The sequence below is a fragment of the Pterocles gutturalis genome, unplaced genomic scaffold (assembly GCF_000699245.1).
Source record: "Pterocles gutturalis isolate BGI_N339 unplaced genomic scaffold, ASM69924v1 scaffold53067, whole genome shotgun sequence".
NCBI classification, from domain to species: Eukaryota; Metazoa; Chordata; class Aves; order Pterocliformes; family Pteroclidae; genus Pterocles; species Pterocles gutturalis.
The window spans coordinates 884-16,645 of record NW_010109692.1 but is presented as its reverse complement, the minus strand read 5'-3'; the positions used below and the strand labels follow the sequence as shown (position 1 = coordinate 16,645).

The 15,762-nt window shown below is 37.9% G+C and overlaps 1 protein-coding gene across 1 annotated transcript; it reads right to left on the bottom strand.

Annotated features, from left to right (window-relative positions):
* Positions 1-847: 847 nt before the first annotated feature.
* LOC104461435 (actin-related protein 2-like) lies at positions 848-14,649 on the bottom strand (the record flags this gene model as incomplete). Its single annotated transcript, XM_010073045.1, has 5 exons — positions 14,620-14,649; positions 14,353-14,448; positions 10,708-10,818; positions 5,027-5,242; positions 848-920 (listed from the first exon to the last, which is right to left on the bottom strand). Coding segments are annotated over exons 1-5 (526 nt in total), but the record flags the coding sequence as incomplete, so codon positions are not given.
* Positions 14,650-15,762: the final 1,113 nt, after the last annotated feature.

Below are 15,762 nucleotides of genomic sequence, written 5' to 3'. Positions count from 1 at the left end.
AATTTCATGAGGTTTGCACTGGCCCACCTTACAAGGAAACAAACCAAAGAAAAAACAAGGAAAAAAAAAAAAAAAAGGAGTAATAGAACAGATTGCAGCAAATAACATTCAGGTCTGCAAAAGTGGTTTTGGTTCAACTACTTTTAGTGACTTATATAACAGAACCACTGTTCCAGTATCCCATCACTTTTGCTCTTGGTCACTGAAACCACAGTGACATGTTAACAGACAGGGATATTTATTTCCTGCTATGTGACGATTAAATACACCAAGCCACCAGTAAATAGATGTAGGGAGTCACATGATTAGAACTCCTGTGCTTAAGGAACTTCTTAAAATCCTAGATGGATTGCAATCAATGTTAGAATTTCTGTTTAGTTCAGTGAATCCAAAATTTTCTGCTCATGCCGAGGATCATTTATTCTTTTTTATCTACAGCAGAAGAATCAAGCTTTTTTTTGAACAGAAAACAGTGCAAAGTCACCTAGTCATCTGCTTGAAAAACTCACTTATGGTAGTAATTTTTTCCTTTATCAGAAAAATCACAAGCATGTCATTAAGACTTGGAAACATGACAAAGGCTAAATGACTATACCCTGAAACAATGACAGTTTTGATAAACCAGGTTTTTGTATTTGCAAGCATGTCCCCACAGCTGGTTCACAAAAATAATACTGACAGTGGTATCTATCAATAGTCCCTCAAAATAAAAAGCAAACCCATAAGACAGAGCTGAGCCTGCTTACAACAGTGTTGAATTAAACCCAAGACCCATTAATATCACATTAGAACTTTGCCTCAGCAACACTTTTATAAACTAAATGGATTTTAAGTTATCTTTGCTTACCTTGAGCATACAAAGTAAGAACAGCCTGAATGGCTACATACACCCCAGAAAACTGGTATGTCTCAAACATAACCTGTAAGATAAAGGCAAAAATTAACATCCAAAACCGGCCAAATACTTAGAAGAAATTTCATATACGTTTGAAAACTGTATTTCTATAATTCTGTATTTTTACTAATCAAAAACACTTTCCAAGAAGTTTCATCACACAGATTCTACACAAACAGTAGAAACCTACTTGCTTCATGGCAATAAGTAATACATTCTGTTCTATACCTTACCTGTTCATACAGGATGAGCCACATGAAGTATTCCATATCCGCTTAGTAATGAAAGTGAATACTTTCAAGAAACCCACACACCAATTTCTGCAGCTTTACTAAGCCATTTTCCAAAGTACTTAATGAGTGGGAGGCAGTACTTGTAGACCAGCCAAGTACTTAATTACTGAAGTGTGACTTGGGAATGAAATGTTTGTTAAAGGTGTATGCTCTCAATCTAACAAAGTTCAGAGGTTTTTTTTTATTCTTCTTCGTATCGAGCCCTACAGTCTTTGCACAATGGGAGACTATGCTAAGTAAAGACTAGACTCCTACACGTTTGGGTCTAGATTCAGCCCAGTGTCACAGCTTGTTCTCTGCTTCTGGGCCACCTTCGTCCCTTCTTTAAAGCACAACTGATGACAAACTTCTAAAATTAGTGCAAAATCCACCACAACAACTGAAATAGTACAGGTAGGGCTACTTGGTTACTACATACAGAAAACCACAGGTTTACAGAACTCTTACTGAAACATGAAAATTAACTGCCTGTCCTGTAGACTAGGTTCCCCTAACCACTAAACTAGTTTCAGTGAAGAAACAGTCTAAGATTAAAGGATGTAGAGTTTATAGGATCTTGTCGTCTTTATAAACACAAAAAAAGACCAAGTAAACAAATCATACTTTACAGCAGCCTTCCTCTCAAAATGCTTTACCAGGAAAAATGGATGAACTCTGATTATTCCAGCACATACAGAAGTTTTGGTTTTGCTCTTCTGCAGCCTCCTAAGCACTTCTGCAACTTCTAGGATTAGAAACTGATTAAATGCTAAGTCCTCCCACAGCTCAAGTCAAAGATATCTAAATATTTTTAAAGAAAAAAAAAGCTGATGCCTGACAATTTTAGAATTCTAAACTATTTAAATAACCTCGTCTGTTAGAATAGCGTGATTTTAAACAGCTGGCCCATATCAAAAACCTGATCCTTGCAAACTCACGTTAATTATTTCATAGCTGTATCAAGCACACTGCAAAACCCTGGGAGGACCGATGCTGCCTTTCTTGGGATATTTGCTGTGAACACACAGTATAGCAGAAGTCAAGCAGAAAGGAACACAGAGGGGGTGAGGTGTAGAGCACTCTGCTATGCGAACATCACACTTTGGGTTTTTGTAAACCCTTAATGTGAACTGGGCAATATAAAAGGAAATTTTAATACCGTAGTCAGGTGTGTGGGCTAAGCGCGAGCAGACAAGACAAGGCTATCTAGTAACTTCCATAACGGCCACAATTTAGCACATATGCAATACCTTCAGAAACAAGAAGCAGAAGTGTCTGCCAGAAAAGGAACAGTTGAAAGGGCAGCAACTCAAAAAGAGATCCTGTTTGAGCAGTCATTGTCTAAAACCAGCACTATTCCAATGGAGGAGTCTTTCAAACAATCTGAGTTCTTACAAAATTAAAAACTAATTTAAGAAAAATCTAATTTTTTATCTTCTTACAAAAAAAAAAAAAAGAATATTCACATGGCACTAGTTACTGCCTTCACAAGTTGCACTAAACCCTAGAAGCCACTGCAAAACCCTTTAATAACCTATATCCAGGCATTTGAGGGGGTTGTTACTCTTTCTTTCAAAACATCTAGGTCTGTTCTATTTGACAAGAAAAATGCCTTCACACAGGGCATATATGTTAACAAATCTTAAGATTTAATACTAAGCAGGAAGTTCTCCTGAAAAGATTCTTCTTCTTAAGACAGCAGCTTTTGGATTACCTACAAAGTGACGTTCTAATTGGGCACAGAAAGGAAGAACTAAAAATTGGTAAAAAAAGATAAAGAATACTAGTCTGGAATTAGGAGAAGTGACTGTGCTAGAGTACAACTACACCTACGTGACATGCCATTAGTCTGTCTGCTCCTGAGGGTACTAGAGAACGCAGCAGATAACTAGAGACAAACAAACAGCAAACACTCAGTTAAGCTCACCAGCAACCAGTGCCTTGTATACGCTACGAAAGAAACAGCGCTTTTAAAATATATATTTTACAATATAGCTGCCATGTGAACCCTCGCTGCTGTTACTATGTATACTATGTAGCTGAGTTTGATGGAGCAATGGGGTGAGGAAAGAGAATTACTGGAAAGAGAATGAAGTATAGCATACATAATTATCTATCATCTTGACATGGTCCAAATGATTAAGTTTTTTTCCTTTTTAAATGCTACTGCACTGTATCACAAGAGGCAGAGGCACTACTATGTTTACTGCAGGCTTTAGGAAAAAAATCTTAATTCAGTCCTCTGCTTCATACAGGACTAGCCTCCCTGGAAAGGTGAAGTCCATGTCAAAAATGGAAGGAAAAGGAATATAAACATGTTGCAGTATTGCTAGTCCTCCTAACACTGTGATCCATTAAAAATATTAATAGAAAAAATGAACTTCTGTTTAAATTTAAATTTACAAAAATGGATTCTAGAGCTCCCTATTTCTCAGGATCATGACTAAGTTTCTACAATCTCTACAGTAGTTTAAAAAAGCAAATGGGGCAATACAAATATTTTATCAGACTTCGGAAGCCATACAAGACTTTGCAATTTCTGGCACTGAGTAATTTTATACCATAATAACCAAAACCCAGCCTTTTGTGTTTAGCCGGAAAACAGAAACAAGCACACTATTGTGAAAAGCAAAGAAGCCTGAACAGGAAATTCAACTGTTCCTGTTACATGGAGGCCACCCAGAATAATCTGCTATGTCTATCATGCTACAGCTGACTGACAGACAATAGACGGTAGTACTAATGTTGCATTACATAATATACTTAGGTAATAGGTCCTCAATGTCCGCAACTGCTAAGAAATGATGAATTTAGAGTGTACTGTTTGATTTTTTTCACTTAAATTTCTTCCAACTTTGCTATACTTGGTCCCAACTCATTGAAAGAAAAGATCAGCACATATATATTCACTGCCACATTGCAGAAAGTACTTCTGTTGCTGTGACAACAAAAGGATCCTAAAAGACATGTCAGCAGGTAATGAGAAAGGTAAATTCTTATTAGACTAAGCAACAGATTTGGGAAAAAAAATATACACAAGCTTTTGTACTCAAAGTTCTGATAAATGGATAAGGTTTCAAACTTAGAATCCATTTTTTATGCCCTATCAACTACTCTAACACCACATAAACTGCATTTTTGTTACACTGAATACTTGCATTAATGGAAAATACCTATGATGCTTGAGAAAAAAAAAAACTAAACGGGAAACTAAACTTCTGTTCTCCTGAAATATCAGTGCTCTTCAAAACCCATCTTTGTCACATGATACTACAGCTAAACAATATACATCTGACAATCTACATCAATGCAAGGTTCAGATGGACCTTAGGTCACCCAGGGCAGCATTGTGAGATCGAGGATCCAAGAACCAAGCTTTACTTCCTAGAAGGCTTTCACTGATAATCCCTAGCATTAAAGATTAGCAAACTGGTTGTTATCACACCTTCTTCTCAACTACCTGCAACAACACTGCTCCACCTGGTAAGCATCATCTTGCTCAAGACTCAATCTCCTCTGAAGCATTACCAGCTTACAGAATTCCAAGTCATTTAAAGTAAGTAGCATTCATCCAATAGCTAGTGATCCATATATCTTTGATACATGAAGATAAACATGTATTTCCAATTCTGTGTTTTAATGGCGATATGGCTTGAGACAGGAAACCCGCTTATAGCTTTTGAACCAAATCAGCTTGACTGGATTTTACCACAGTACCCTTCATGACTATGGCTGAGGATGAGTTCTGGTTAGAAAAGAGAACTGCTTTGCCTAAGAGAGTTACAAGGTGTTAAGAAGTTAAAATCTCTTAGCAATGCTTCAATGACAGTATATATCAATTTCTACTAGACAGACATACCTCCACTATCTTCTCCCGATTTTTAGTTGGATTCATGGGAGGTTCTGTGAGTAGTATTTTACAATTTTTCGTGTCAATATTAAGTTTTTCTGGTCCAAACGTATAATCCCAGAGGTGCTTCATATCATCCCAGTTCCGAACTATGCCATTCTCCATTGGATAATTCACTTCCAGCATTGACCGCAATTCACTTGCTTCATCACCAACCATGAGATCCTGTAAAATTTTAATACAGAAATGTATCAGTGCTTGCAAAGTTTTCCAAACATCAAAATGCTCAAGAATGACAGTGAACTCCTCCAACCTGCATCCAACTGTGTTCTTAAACAATGCTCACATTTCAGAATCATTTTCAGATACTTAGGAGAAAAGCAGAATACGTTTCATATACTATTTAAATTTGATTGTTGCCCATCCCAAACCTTTTCCAAAATAAAACTTTGTTAATTCCATTCTCCAATTAACCTGAAACAAACCATTAAACCCTGCTACAGCTAAATACCACAAAGACCTTTATAAGTACAATGTTTCTCCACTGACACTTCCACAATTCTTTTATCAAGTATTAATTTCAAAAGGCTGAGATGCAAAATAGCACATAAGGGTAGTAGGCGGGATTGGCAGAATATTTTTCCATGCATGTTGCAAATTTCTGTGCACAATACCAAAAAAGGAATAATGAGTGGTGAATAAGCATACCGAACAGTAGCAAAAGCAAGTAAGAGATTAGAAATTCCACACTAGACATTAAAAGAAACAATGGTTTACATATTGCCTATGTCAGTAGGGTGTGAAGAGACATACCTAAATATAAAATATACCCTCGTCTGTTCCATGCCAGAATTCCCAAGCCAAAAACCCCAGTAATGCATTCTTACACAAATACAACCAACTAATGCATAGTTTGTATAGTCATTTCACACTGATTAAGCAATCCGTTTATTGGTTAGTTATGCAAACACTGCACATTCAAATTAGGAGCATCATATCTTCTCCTTTCCCACATATTTCCCAGAGGAAGTATGCACAGTAACATCTTATCTTTGCTCCCTATTATAGCCCATACTTTTCTAAAGAAATCTTAACCAACTTGCTCATATTAGCCTATAAGAACATATTTCTAGGTAGCAATAGTGCTGTTTCCATACCAGTATTATATTGATTTCATTGCAAAAAAAAACCAAAATGCTGCTTCATACAAAAATATGCCACTGCAGTTTTCAGTTACTGTGGCACAGAAAACTTTGAAGTGAGGGTTACCCAACCCACTATTCAATGCTAGGGAAAAGCGACACACAATGAAAAATCCAGCTTCCAGTTTATAATGCCTTTTTTAGAAGTAACCTCAACAGTTACTGTTGACCATAAAAAAAAGTTAATTGGAAATTATTTAAATCAAACTTCTTCTTCCAGCCCCTCTCCCTGACAACGTGTTTTATTTGTTCTCCCTTGCACAGTAGATCACACTTCAGTTCTCTACCAAAGACAATAGTCAAGACTTTAGAAGTTTAAATCGCATGTACTCTAGTGAAACTGTACTACGAAAACACCGTCACGCAGCCACGTTACCCCTGAGAATTTAAGATGACAGCAACTCCACCAGTTCGAAGAATCAGAAGCTTTTTTTATGCACTGTTCTTTGAGGCTCTATGCTGCCCAACAGGACACAGCCCAGGAAAAGCTGCTATTCAAATGCGCAATGAAAGTTGCACAAAACTTTCACGTCTGTTTAAAACAAAGTTAAACGGCAGAACAACTGATCTCAAGAGCACACTAACAAACACGTGCACTTGGGAGGTGAAGGGGAAGAAGGACAGTACAACTGAATTTGCAGACAGGAACCTGTATCATGACATTCAATGTTTCCACTACTTTGGTACTCAGTAATATTTATCTGACCAAAATCCGAAAGTTTTTTCAAGCTCTTGGTTTGTGTTGTTAAATATAGCAATTTCTACTGTTAAAGATGCTGAGCTCACGTTGATCTTTAAGAGTTATTCTTACATCTTGCAAAACTACAGGTTATGTAGCATTTAGAAGCAATACATAAAATATTCAAGAATTAGTTGCTAGTAAACCAAAGCAATGAACAATGCCCAAAATAAGTATGTATTCAAATGTAAAATGTAGGACAAGACAAAACAATGAGTTGCATCAAAAAAATAACATAACAGCTACTAGGTCCCATCAAGCCAAAAATGGTAAACAAACAGCACAGGGGCACCTCACTTACCATCTTTTTGTTATTCTACTTCAACAGGTCAAGAAAGGTGAAGAAAGAAGGTAGAAGCAAGAAAGTCAGAAAAGGCCTAAATGAAATTCTCAAATTATTTTAAGTACACAGTAGAAGTAGGCTGAAAAGAGATGCATGTACAGCGGGAAATGATCTGAGTTAGTTTAGTTAGGGCCAAGCTAACATTCTCAGGACCTCACATTAAAATGTCTCTTTAAAGGAAGTTATTGCTGCATGTCACTGGCACGTCATGTTTATGCATCCTACATTGCAAACAAGATCAGTATATTTGCTTCCTTCTCATAAACAGGATTCTGTACATAAATATTCTGAAACACTGGAGTTTTACCCTGGGCAAGGTGTTTCTGTGAACTGGACAAGACTCCGTACAAGGCATTTGACCATAACTAGCTCTGACAAATGCTAAACTGAAATTTTGTTTTAAATATTCCACTTTAAATACACAAGAACTGAAAACTATAACATAAAATTATTCACCTATAAGCAGACTAATCTGTTCAATTATGACGGAACAAATACCCAAAAAGAATCAAATAAGAGACATTTGCTTAAATTAAAGCATCTGCTCTCAGAACAGAAATAACCAATCATGAAGTGCAGTAGTAAGAGCAGTATCTCAAAGCTCATTCCCTATAGCAAGCTACGAAGGTAGGAAGATCAGGTAATTAAAGCAGTCATGGAGCACTATGAGACATTTAAAGCATACGTGCACAAACTGTCCAAAATCATACTAAAGCCATTTTCATGACTGAGATTTTTCCTCCTTCAATTAAAGTTACTTTGAGTCACCTAAACCGTCAAAAGACATCTTATTCTGAAAATTGTGTCAGAGGAAAAGTGAGTAGAATTTTTGGCAGCTGCCTTTGGACAGGCAGTACCAAAGAGGCTGGTTAGAGCATGCCGACCTTTCTCACTTTAAATCCAGAGAATTACCTTCTCCAGGCTGTCTTTGGTAGAAACTGAGCAGAACTATACGACCTTTTTTTAGGTCGCTGGGTCTGATCTGCCCTAAAATCCTAATTGTTTTAACTAGTCAAAGATATTCATCAGTCCTGCCTCTTCCTAAAAAGATTATTAACCGCCAAACCTGCGTCAAAGATTAGTAAATTAGTAAAAGCTAAGAGTAGCATCTATGTTTTTGGTTTTAGAGTTTCAAGGCTGCAATTTTAAGCAAAATAATCGCAGTAATAACCAAACTTTTGTGTTTATGTCCTGAACTAGGGACTCTTTAGTAGGAGAAAAAGCTATATCCCTGCTGCTGGCTGAAATTAGAACCCAGAAGGAAAACATCGACAAAGCAACTTGAAATTGGTAATTCAATAGATGAATAACCACTGTTTTGATCAGCTTCCAGACTCTTTTCACAGAGTTTCTGAATTTCACAGGAATGACAGCTTTTCTAAATAGTTTCAAAAAGCTAAACTGATAATCTTCTGGCCAGCTTTCTTTACTCAGTTTTAAACTTATCCTGTAAGAACTTGCAGTGAATGGCTAGAATTAAATTTTGGCATAAAACTGATCTGCTAAAATACATTATTTTAGGATATCTGCAAGAATCTCACAAAGAAAAATGTCACTCACACTTAACATGTCTTCCTACTGTATTATCCTACTGGGATACCCAAAGTATCTGCGGCAGGGATTTCTTCTCTTGATACCCTGTTTCCTTAAGGAAGAGTGACAAGCTACTACAGGCAGATGCTACAAAACTTCTAGGAAGACTCTAGACACAGTTCATACTCTCTAAAATATACCCATGTGATCCATGCTCAAAGAGAAGATGGGCAATGCATGCGAAATTACAGTTTACTGGTTCTTCTGCACTGATCTCATAGCAACTACCCACTTCTACCTCCTATCTTTCCAATTCAACACTGCCATCTGTAATGATATTAAATTAAGCTATCAGATAATCAGAAGACACCAAAACTGGCAGGACAGGCTGTATCAGACCAGCTGGAAAGAAAACATGACCTCAACAATGAGATTTCATGCAAGAGAACTTTTCTTGGACTTTTTTTTGGACAGTAAACCACGGCACAACTTCCATAAAACCTTACCAGGACCTCCTTGAAGAAATTTTCACATTAAGTTCAAGTAGACAGACAAAGAAACACCTCCCCAAGTCTTGCAAGAGAAAGGAAGATGTTTTCCCTCTCCTTACAAAAACTTATCTACTATGAAAGGGAAAGACCACCATCCTTTTGAAAAAAAAAAAAAAATCATTTTGGAAAGATCTGATGTTTTTCATCCTCTTGACTTCCTAATATGGCTTCTGCTGATACTAACTTTTTACAGGCAGCAGCAGAAATCAGAGAACTGAAGCTCTTCTTGCCCATAGGGTTCTGAAAATAAGGAACAAGACTGGGAAGATTTTACTAAGCTGCTGCTCAGAAGTAACAGGGAAAGCACAACTGAAAGCCAGTACGTATGTGGTTCTACTTGACCTTCACTGGCCTAAGTGAGGGCTTCTACAGCTCTCCATTGCCTCCCACTTCTCCCCCAAGTTCCTCCTTCTGCCTTGCTCTCAAACTGGAGCTTGTACAATTGTCTAGTGAGGCAGTCAAAACTTTACCTGACAAAGAAATCACTCTTTTTTCAGCTTGATCAGCTCACTAAAGTGGGCTCACCATGACTGCACAAGCAGCACGACCAGCACAAGGTGAGAACACACAGCTAGAAGCAAGAAGGGAAGATGTGACCACAGCAGGGCCAAGACATCTACTGAAGCCTGTACTGCCAAAGCAACTACTAACATTTGAAGTATTACTCTGTAATTACAAAATAAGCAAAAAATTATAGCTCTCCAGACTTCAGAAAGATTCTCAAACAGTTTTTCCCCCACAATTCCAAGCTTGGAATAATATCCCAAGATAAGCAGCCTGAACTGGTGTGGAGTACCTTTGTCAATCAACAGCAAAAAGAAAATAAACCAAAAACAATAGAAACAATGAAATGCAAATACAACCAAGGTTAAACATCTCATACAAGATCACAGATGATCAACTGTGAGCAGAAAGCAAACAGTATAGAAAGACCTGGAAGCTCCAGCAGTTCTTCAGCATTGCCTCGGAATCTCACAGTACAGCTCAGTGACAAACATCAACCACTTCTGTCAGATTTCTGTCTTCTAATCTTTACATCATTTATATATTGGCATTTGAAGCCCCCCTCTTGCCTAGAACCACCTGAGCCCTACCTGCTGCCTCCCCAGTTGTACTATCTGAAGGCCTCCAGTGCTTTGGATTACCCTCTGAATAACTTTGTAGTTTGTGACAGGCTAAAATCCAATACAGAAATGAAACAAGAGATACTGAATCAGCATAAAGGGGAATTAAGGAAAAAGCATTTCCAAACATTGCATAAGCCAGAAGCTGCCCTAAATATTTTGATTTGTCAGAAAAGAACAAGAATGAAAAAAATTTACCTTGATTTCAATGTTTCCCACTTTAGCAGTTGATCTTATAATGGGTCTTCCAACCAAAGCTGGGAAAATGTGCTCCGGAAAATTTGAGCCTGCATAGCCACATTTCACAAACTGAAAAGGAATAAATAATTTTATTAGGATATGCTTTACTTTTGTTTACCAGTAGAAACCTGGTTTGGGGTAAAATATGTAAAAGTGCAAATTTAAGAGCATGTGTCCCATGGGAAACCAATTTGATTTATACTTTCAAATCAATTTTACACATTTCAGATGATGCACAGATCTGCAAAACTGAATGAAAGTACTTTCCAGAATGTTTTCTCAGACTGTCAAATTTTTAAGAAACACTATTAAAATGACTAAGTACCTTACGAGGTGTAAAAGAGTCCAGTGTTTGAACCTGCATTTCCTGCCACTCTGTAAAAAAGTTCTCTAGCAACAGATCACCTCATAACGAGTACCGAATGAGACCAAATTAAATCGCGTCTCCAACTAGAGGACACAGTAGCATAACAAATTATACATCAGAAAAAACAAAACCATGTGAATTCAGGTGTTACGCTGTTATAAAAAGAGTTTAACAGTGAACTAGCAGGTAGTCTGTGTGATTCAGATGGATTTCTCAGTGTTTCATAATTTTTAGGGTTTCTTTTAAGGATAAATAGATACATTTGCAGTAAGCACTTCTCAAACCAATAGCACAACCAAAACCTCAGCTGATGGCAGTTTACACCAAACAGGATACTCTGAAACAGCATTTGTTACCTAAATATGTACGAATGGAAGCTTTATATCACTGGGTTCCAAGATCATATATACACTAAGAAAATTGTGCAGATTAACGGAGCATAAAAAAACCCACATATACATATATAGTCACTAGAGGAAACTCAGTTGTAAAACAAGAAGTTTAAATGTGCCAGCAAGAAGTTACAATTTTAGCTATGGGGATCAGCAAATTATGGTGTTCGGCTATCCTACACATTCATATATTATACTCTGATGTTCTGCCTGCAGCTCCTATAGAGCAGGTTTCTCTTTTCTTGATGCATACTGTGTTGTATCAGCATGCCATAACAAAATCCTGCAGTCCCAAACTAAACATTACGTATTTTCATCTGCAAAGTTACTCAACCATCTGGGTATAACAGCTGTAACACAGCATCACGGGGTCATTCAGGCTGGAGGGAACCTCAGGAGCTGTCTCATCCAACCTCAGACCAGGTTACTGCAGGGTTTGACCAGCTGGGTGTTGGAAGCTTCCAAGGACAGACAATTCACAGGCTCCTTGGGACCCTGTCACAAAGCTTCACTATCCATTTCAGGCTGTATTAAAAGCTACCTGCTAGAATTTCCAAAACCTTCACTGAGTTTTCTGAAGTGAGGTCTGAAGACTGACACTGAAACAATTATCACAGCACAGAACGTAGCTAATTGCAGCTGAGGGAAATTCTGCCATTACAATAACAGTACCATGAAAAGTCACCTTCTGTTGCTCTAAACTACTCGCCTTACTGCAGTAAAAAGGGCACCTGTTTCAGAAATAAATTTATGAAGCCAGTTACAGAAGAAGCCAAGAGATCTTTTAATTAAAAGTTGGGCTAATACAGGGGGGAAGGCAGTTTTTTTTGCTTTTTGTGACCCTAATTTATTTCACCCATTCGGTGCTTATCTGCTGTCTCCAAAGGCAGAGCTGTCTGGAATACCTGAAGAATGACACTGTGTGTAAAACTCATTTCACTAATTCTACTTCAATCCATGTTCTCTGAAAAGGCAAGTACTTATCAAATCTTTTGCTCATACTAAGGCCAGAAGTACCTAGGTAAGAGTTACACAGATCTTATCTGCGTATTCAAGAATGCAGTGCTGCAATGAGAAAGCAAAGAGCAGCCACAAGCATTTTTGGATCACACTACCTGAATACACCAGAAGACTTTACCAGAAGTTTTATACCAGAGGAAACATATGAGATGTTTTGAAGGGCTGAGCAGGGTCCAAATAATAGTGTCTAAAAATTTTTTTAAAATAAGCTCCCTTTCAGACTTAGCAAATTACTGCATTCAGGACAATAACACAATTTTTGTTGTAACTACAATATTTAGGTATGCTTGTTATAAATTTAATTCTGCAGGACCTGGTCAAGCTAGAAGGAAGTTTTATAGAACAGCCTATACAATCCTATGCTCCAGTTTAGGGTTTCATAAATTGTTCCAGGTACAACCATCAGCACCTCCAGGTTGCACACGCACCTTTACACCCATATATTTGCTTACAGCTTTTCCCTCCCCCCAGCATGAAGCAGCTTCCCCACTGGTCATCACCAACTGTGCTGGTCAACAGAAGTAACAGGACCAGTAACATCTAAATTAATCTTTACAACTCAAGCTACTGGAACACCCCTCAAGAAGCTCCACTACCCACACTTCTGAATCCTACCGATTGGGCAAATAAACCCCGAGGTTTACATAGCAACCACCGAGATAAACGACCAAACCGACTAATGCACAAAATCAGTACATGCTTCTTGGCCAACCTTGAAAATACCTCTTGAAATCACATATGACTATGCTGACCTAGAAAATGCCAACCTACAAAAACAGTATTGTAATTTCTTCCTATCTGAACTGTACTAGTAATTTCCAGGCCCTTTCTGCATTAAAGCCTTGACACACCTTCCTAGGTAGTTAACAATGTTGGCAATAAATCCTAGATTTTAAAAGCAGACTGTCATTTCTCCAATCAGCCTAAAACACAATTGAAATCAGATTTCATCTACATGAACTACAAAGGGCAAGATTAAGCTTGGACATTCACGGTCTGTTCCCTACCTCTTTCAGGACAGAACAGAGAGCCTTAAAAATGGCATTTTTACAAAGTTTCGTAAACTCAACAGAAGATAGATGGGGCAGAACTTTTAACTCTGTCTCTTCCCCTTCAAATTTGAAAGGTATCCCCCCGAAGGCTACATGAAAATTTGGTGAGGATGAGAACAAGTCAGCCTGGCACGTCAGCTTCCCCATCAATGAGAGCATCCCCACTACAGTATCCTCCCTGAGATGATATTGAATATTCAGATGGTTTGGTGGTTCATGATGACATAACATTGGAAATTATGGCTGAAGAACCAGACTTGGCAAAACTACCAACAGGTAAACGCACCTAAGAAACACAAACGTACCCATATAATAGACCTTGAACAGTTTTAGATTTTTGAAGGGGTACAAGAAACGTAAGATACTTCTTTCCTCACAGAAGATCCTCCAAAATCTTCAATGAAACGCTATGAACTGCAGGAGTTTGGAATACAGCCAGCTTCTCTTTTCCAGTGCCAGGCATTAAATACTCGCTGTTCTTCCCACTCTCAACTTGAAACCTTCTAATAAAATGTCAGTATATATAGTCTTGTTTCTCTTCCACCCCTTGTTGTGCACACCCCTTAGGACAACTATCAAATAATTTCAGTACAGTGCTTAGTATACACCATAGCTCGAACACCACCACCAACACACAATGGATTTACACACCTGTGTATGGAAGCAGTTCACCATCATTCATTTTTGCAAGGATTTGGTATACAATCAGAATGTTTTAAGAATAGCTACTTAGCTTGCTTGTGTGCAAGACCACGTATGTAAGAAGTTTTACCATATATAGTTTCTTCTCCACTTCACTGTGGTTTATACCGACTCTTTCACTTCCTACTGAGTCATCAAACAGTAAGAACTTGTACGTATAAGTATTCTTTCAAAGGAAAAGAATGAGGAAGCTCACAAACAGGTCATGTGACAAGTTTTAAAATGAACACTAATGTTCTCATCAGGTCCCTGTGCTTGATTCTTTCCATTGATGTGACCCTCAAACAAAATCCCTGAACACAACTAAAGCAATTTTGCAGGCCACTAAGTAACTTACCATTTGTCCTATAACAATAAGAACATCCATCTCTAATGCTTTAGACCTTTAAGATGCCATTGTCTGCCTCTCTCCTACACTAAGTGTCGCAAGAACTTCCTTCTACTCACCTCCTCCTCAAAGACTGGTTGCAGCCAGATACGTTAAGAGCCCTATTGCAGCATAACAAGAACAGTAAATTTCAAAGACAAGCCTAACGTTAAAATTGCATCTGATTTTTCTAAAGAAACTCTGCACTTTTATCTAGTATTTCCGGCACCTGGCAAGAGATTTAGTTTCAAACATGGATTTAATATGACACATCACAGTGTATCAGAAATCACCCTGAAATAAAGCATCTCTTCTTTGTCATACAGAAAAAATATTACTATAAAAATACTGGTTTGACAATATAGGACTACTTGATGATCTCAATACGCAGTTCATGCTCAAAAGATCTACTGAATGGAATTTTTTTCACGTTTCATTATCCCAATTCCAGTTCAATTATCCCACTTCAATCTAAACATTTTGAGTTTACTGATTTAACAATTATTTCTTGATACTTTGCTCTCCCAACACAACAAACTCTGCGGCCAGGGTACTTCCCTACCCATGTTGTTCTGCTTTGAGGCCAAACACAACCCAAAGCAACGCAAGCTGAAGTGACACAGGCCCCTCCTCTTGGCACTGCAACGGCACCATAAAGGCACCTTCCACTGTTCTAGTTATTTATATCCTGCTGGTACAACTCACAGAGGAAAAAACTGTATCATTCCAAGATGTCTCTTAATTTAAAAGCACACACTGTACAAAATCTGTGTTGCAAACCCAGCTTGGGAAATTGGGTAAAAATAATGGCTTCTACCTCATGCCTCACACCTTACTGAGACCGGCCACAGCACAACACTGCTTGTCACTGCTGATACACTAAACGTTTTACAACTCAACGATTTACTGCTATTTAAAGGACCACACTAAAGGATGAAGCTCCTTTTTTTTTTTATAGGGGCCCGACAACAAGAGTATTAAACACTGGAAAAAACCCAAACCAAAATAAGAAGGCTTCCACATTCCTTTGCAAGAGAAAAAAAAATGGTAAATGCCTTTTTTTCCTTCTTTTTTCTAAACAATAGTGTAAAAACTGCCCCAAAGGTCCAGACC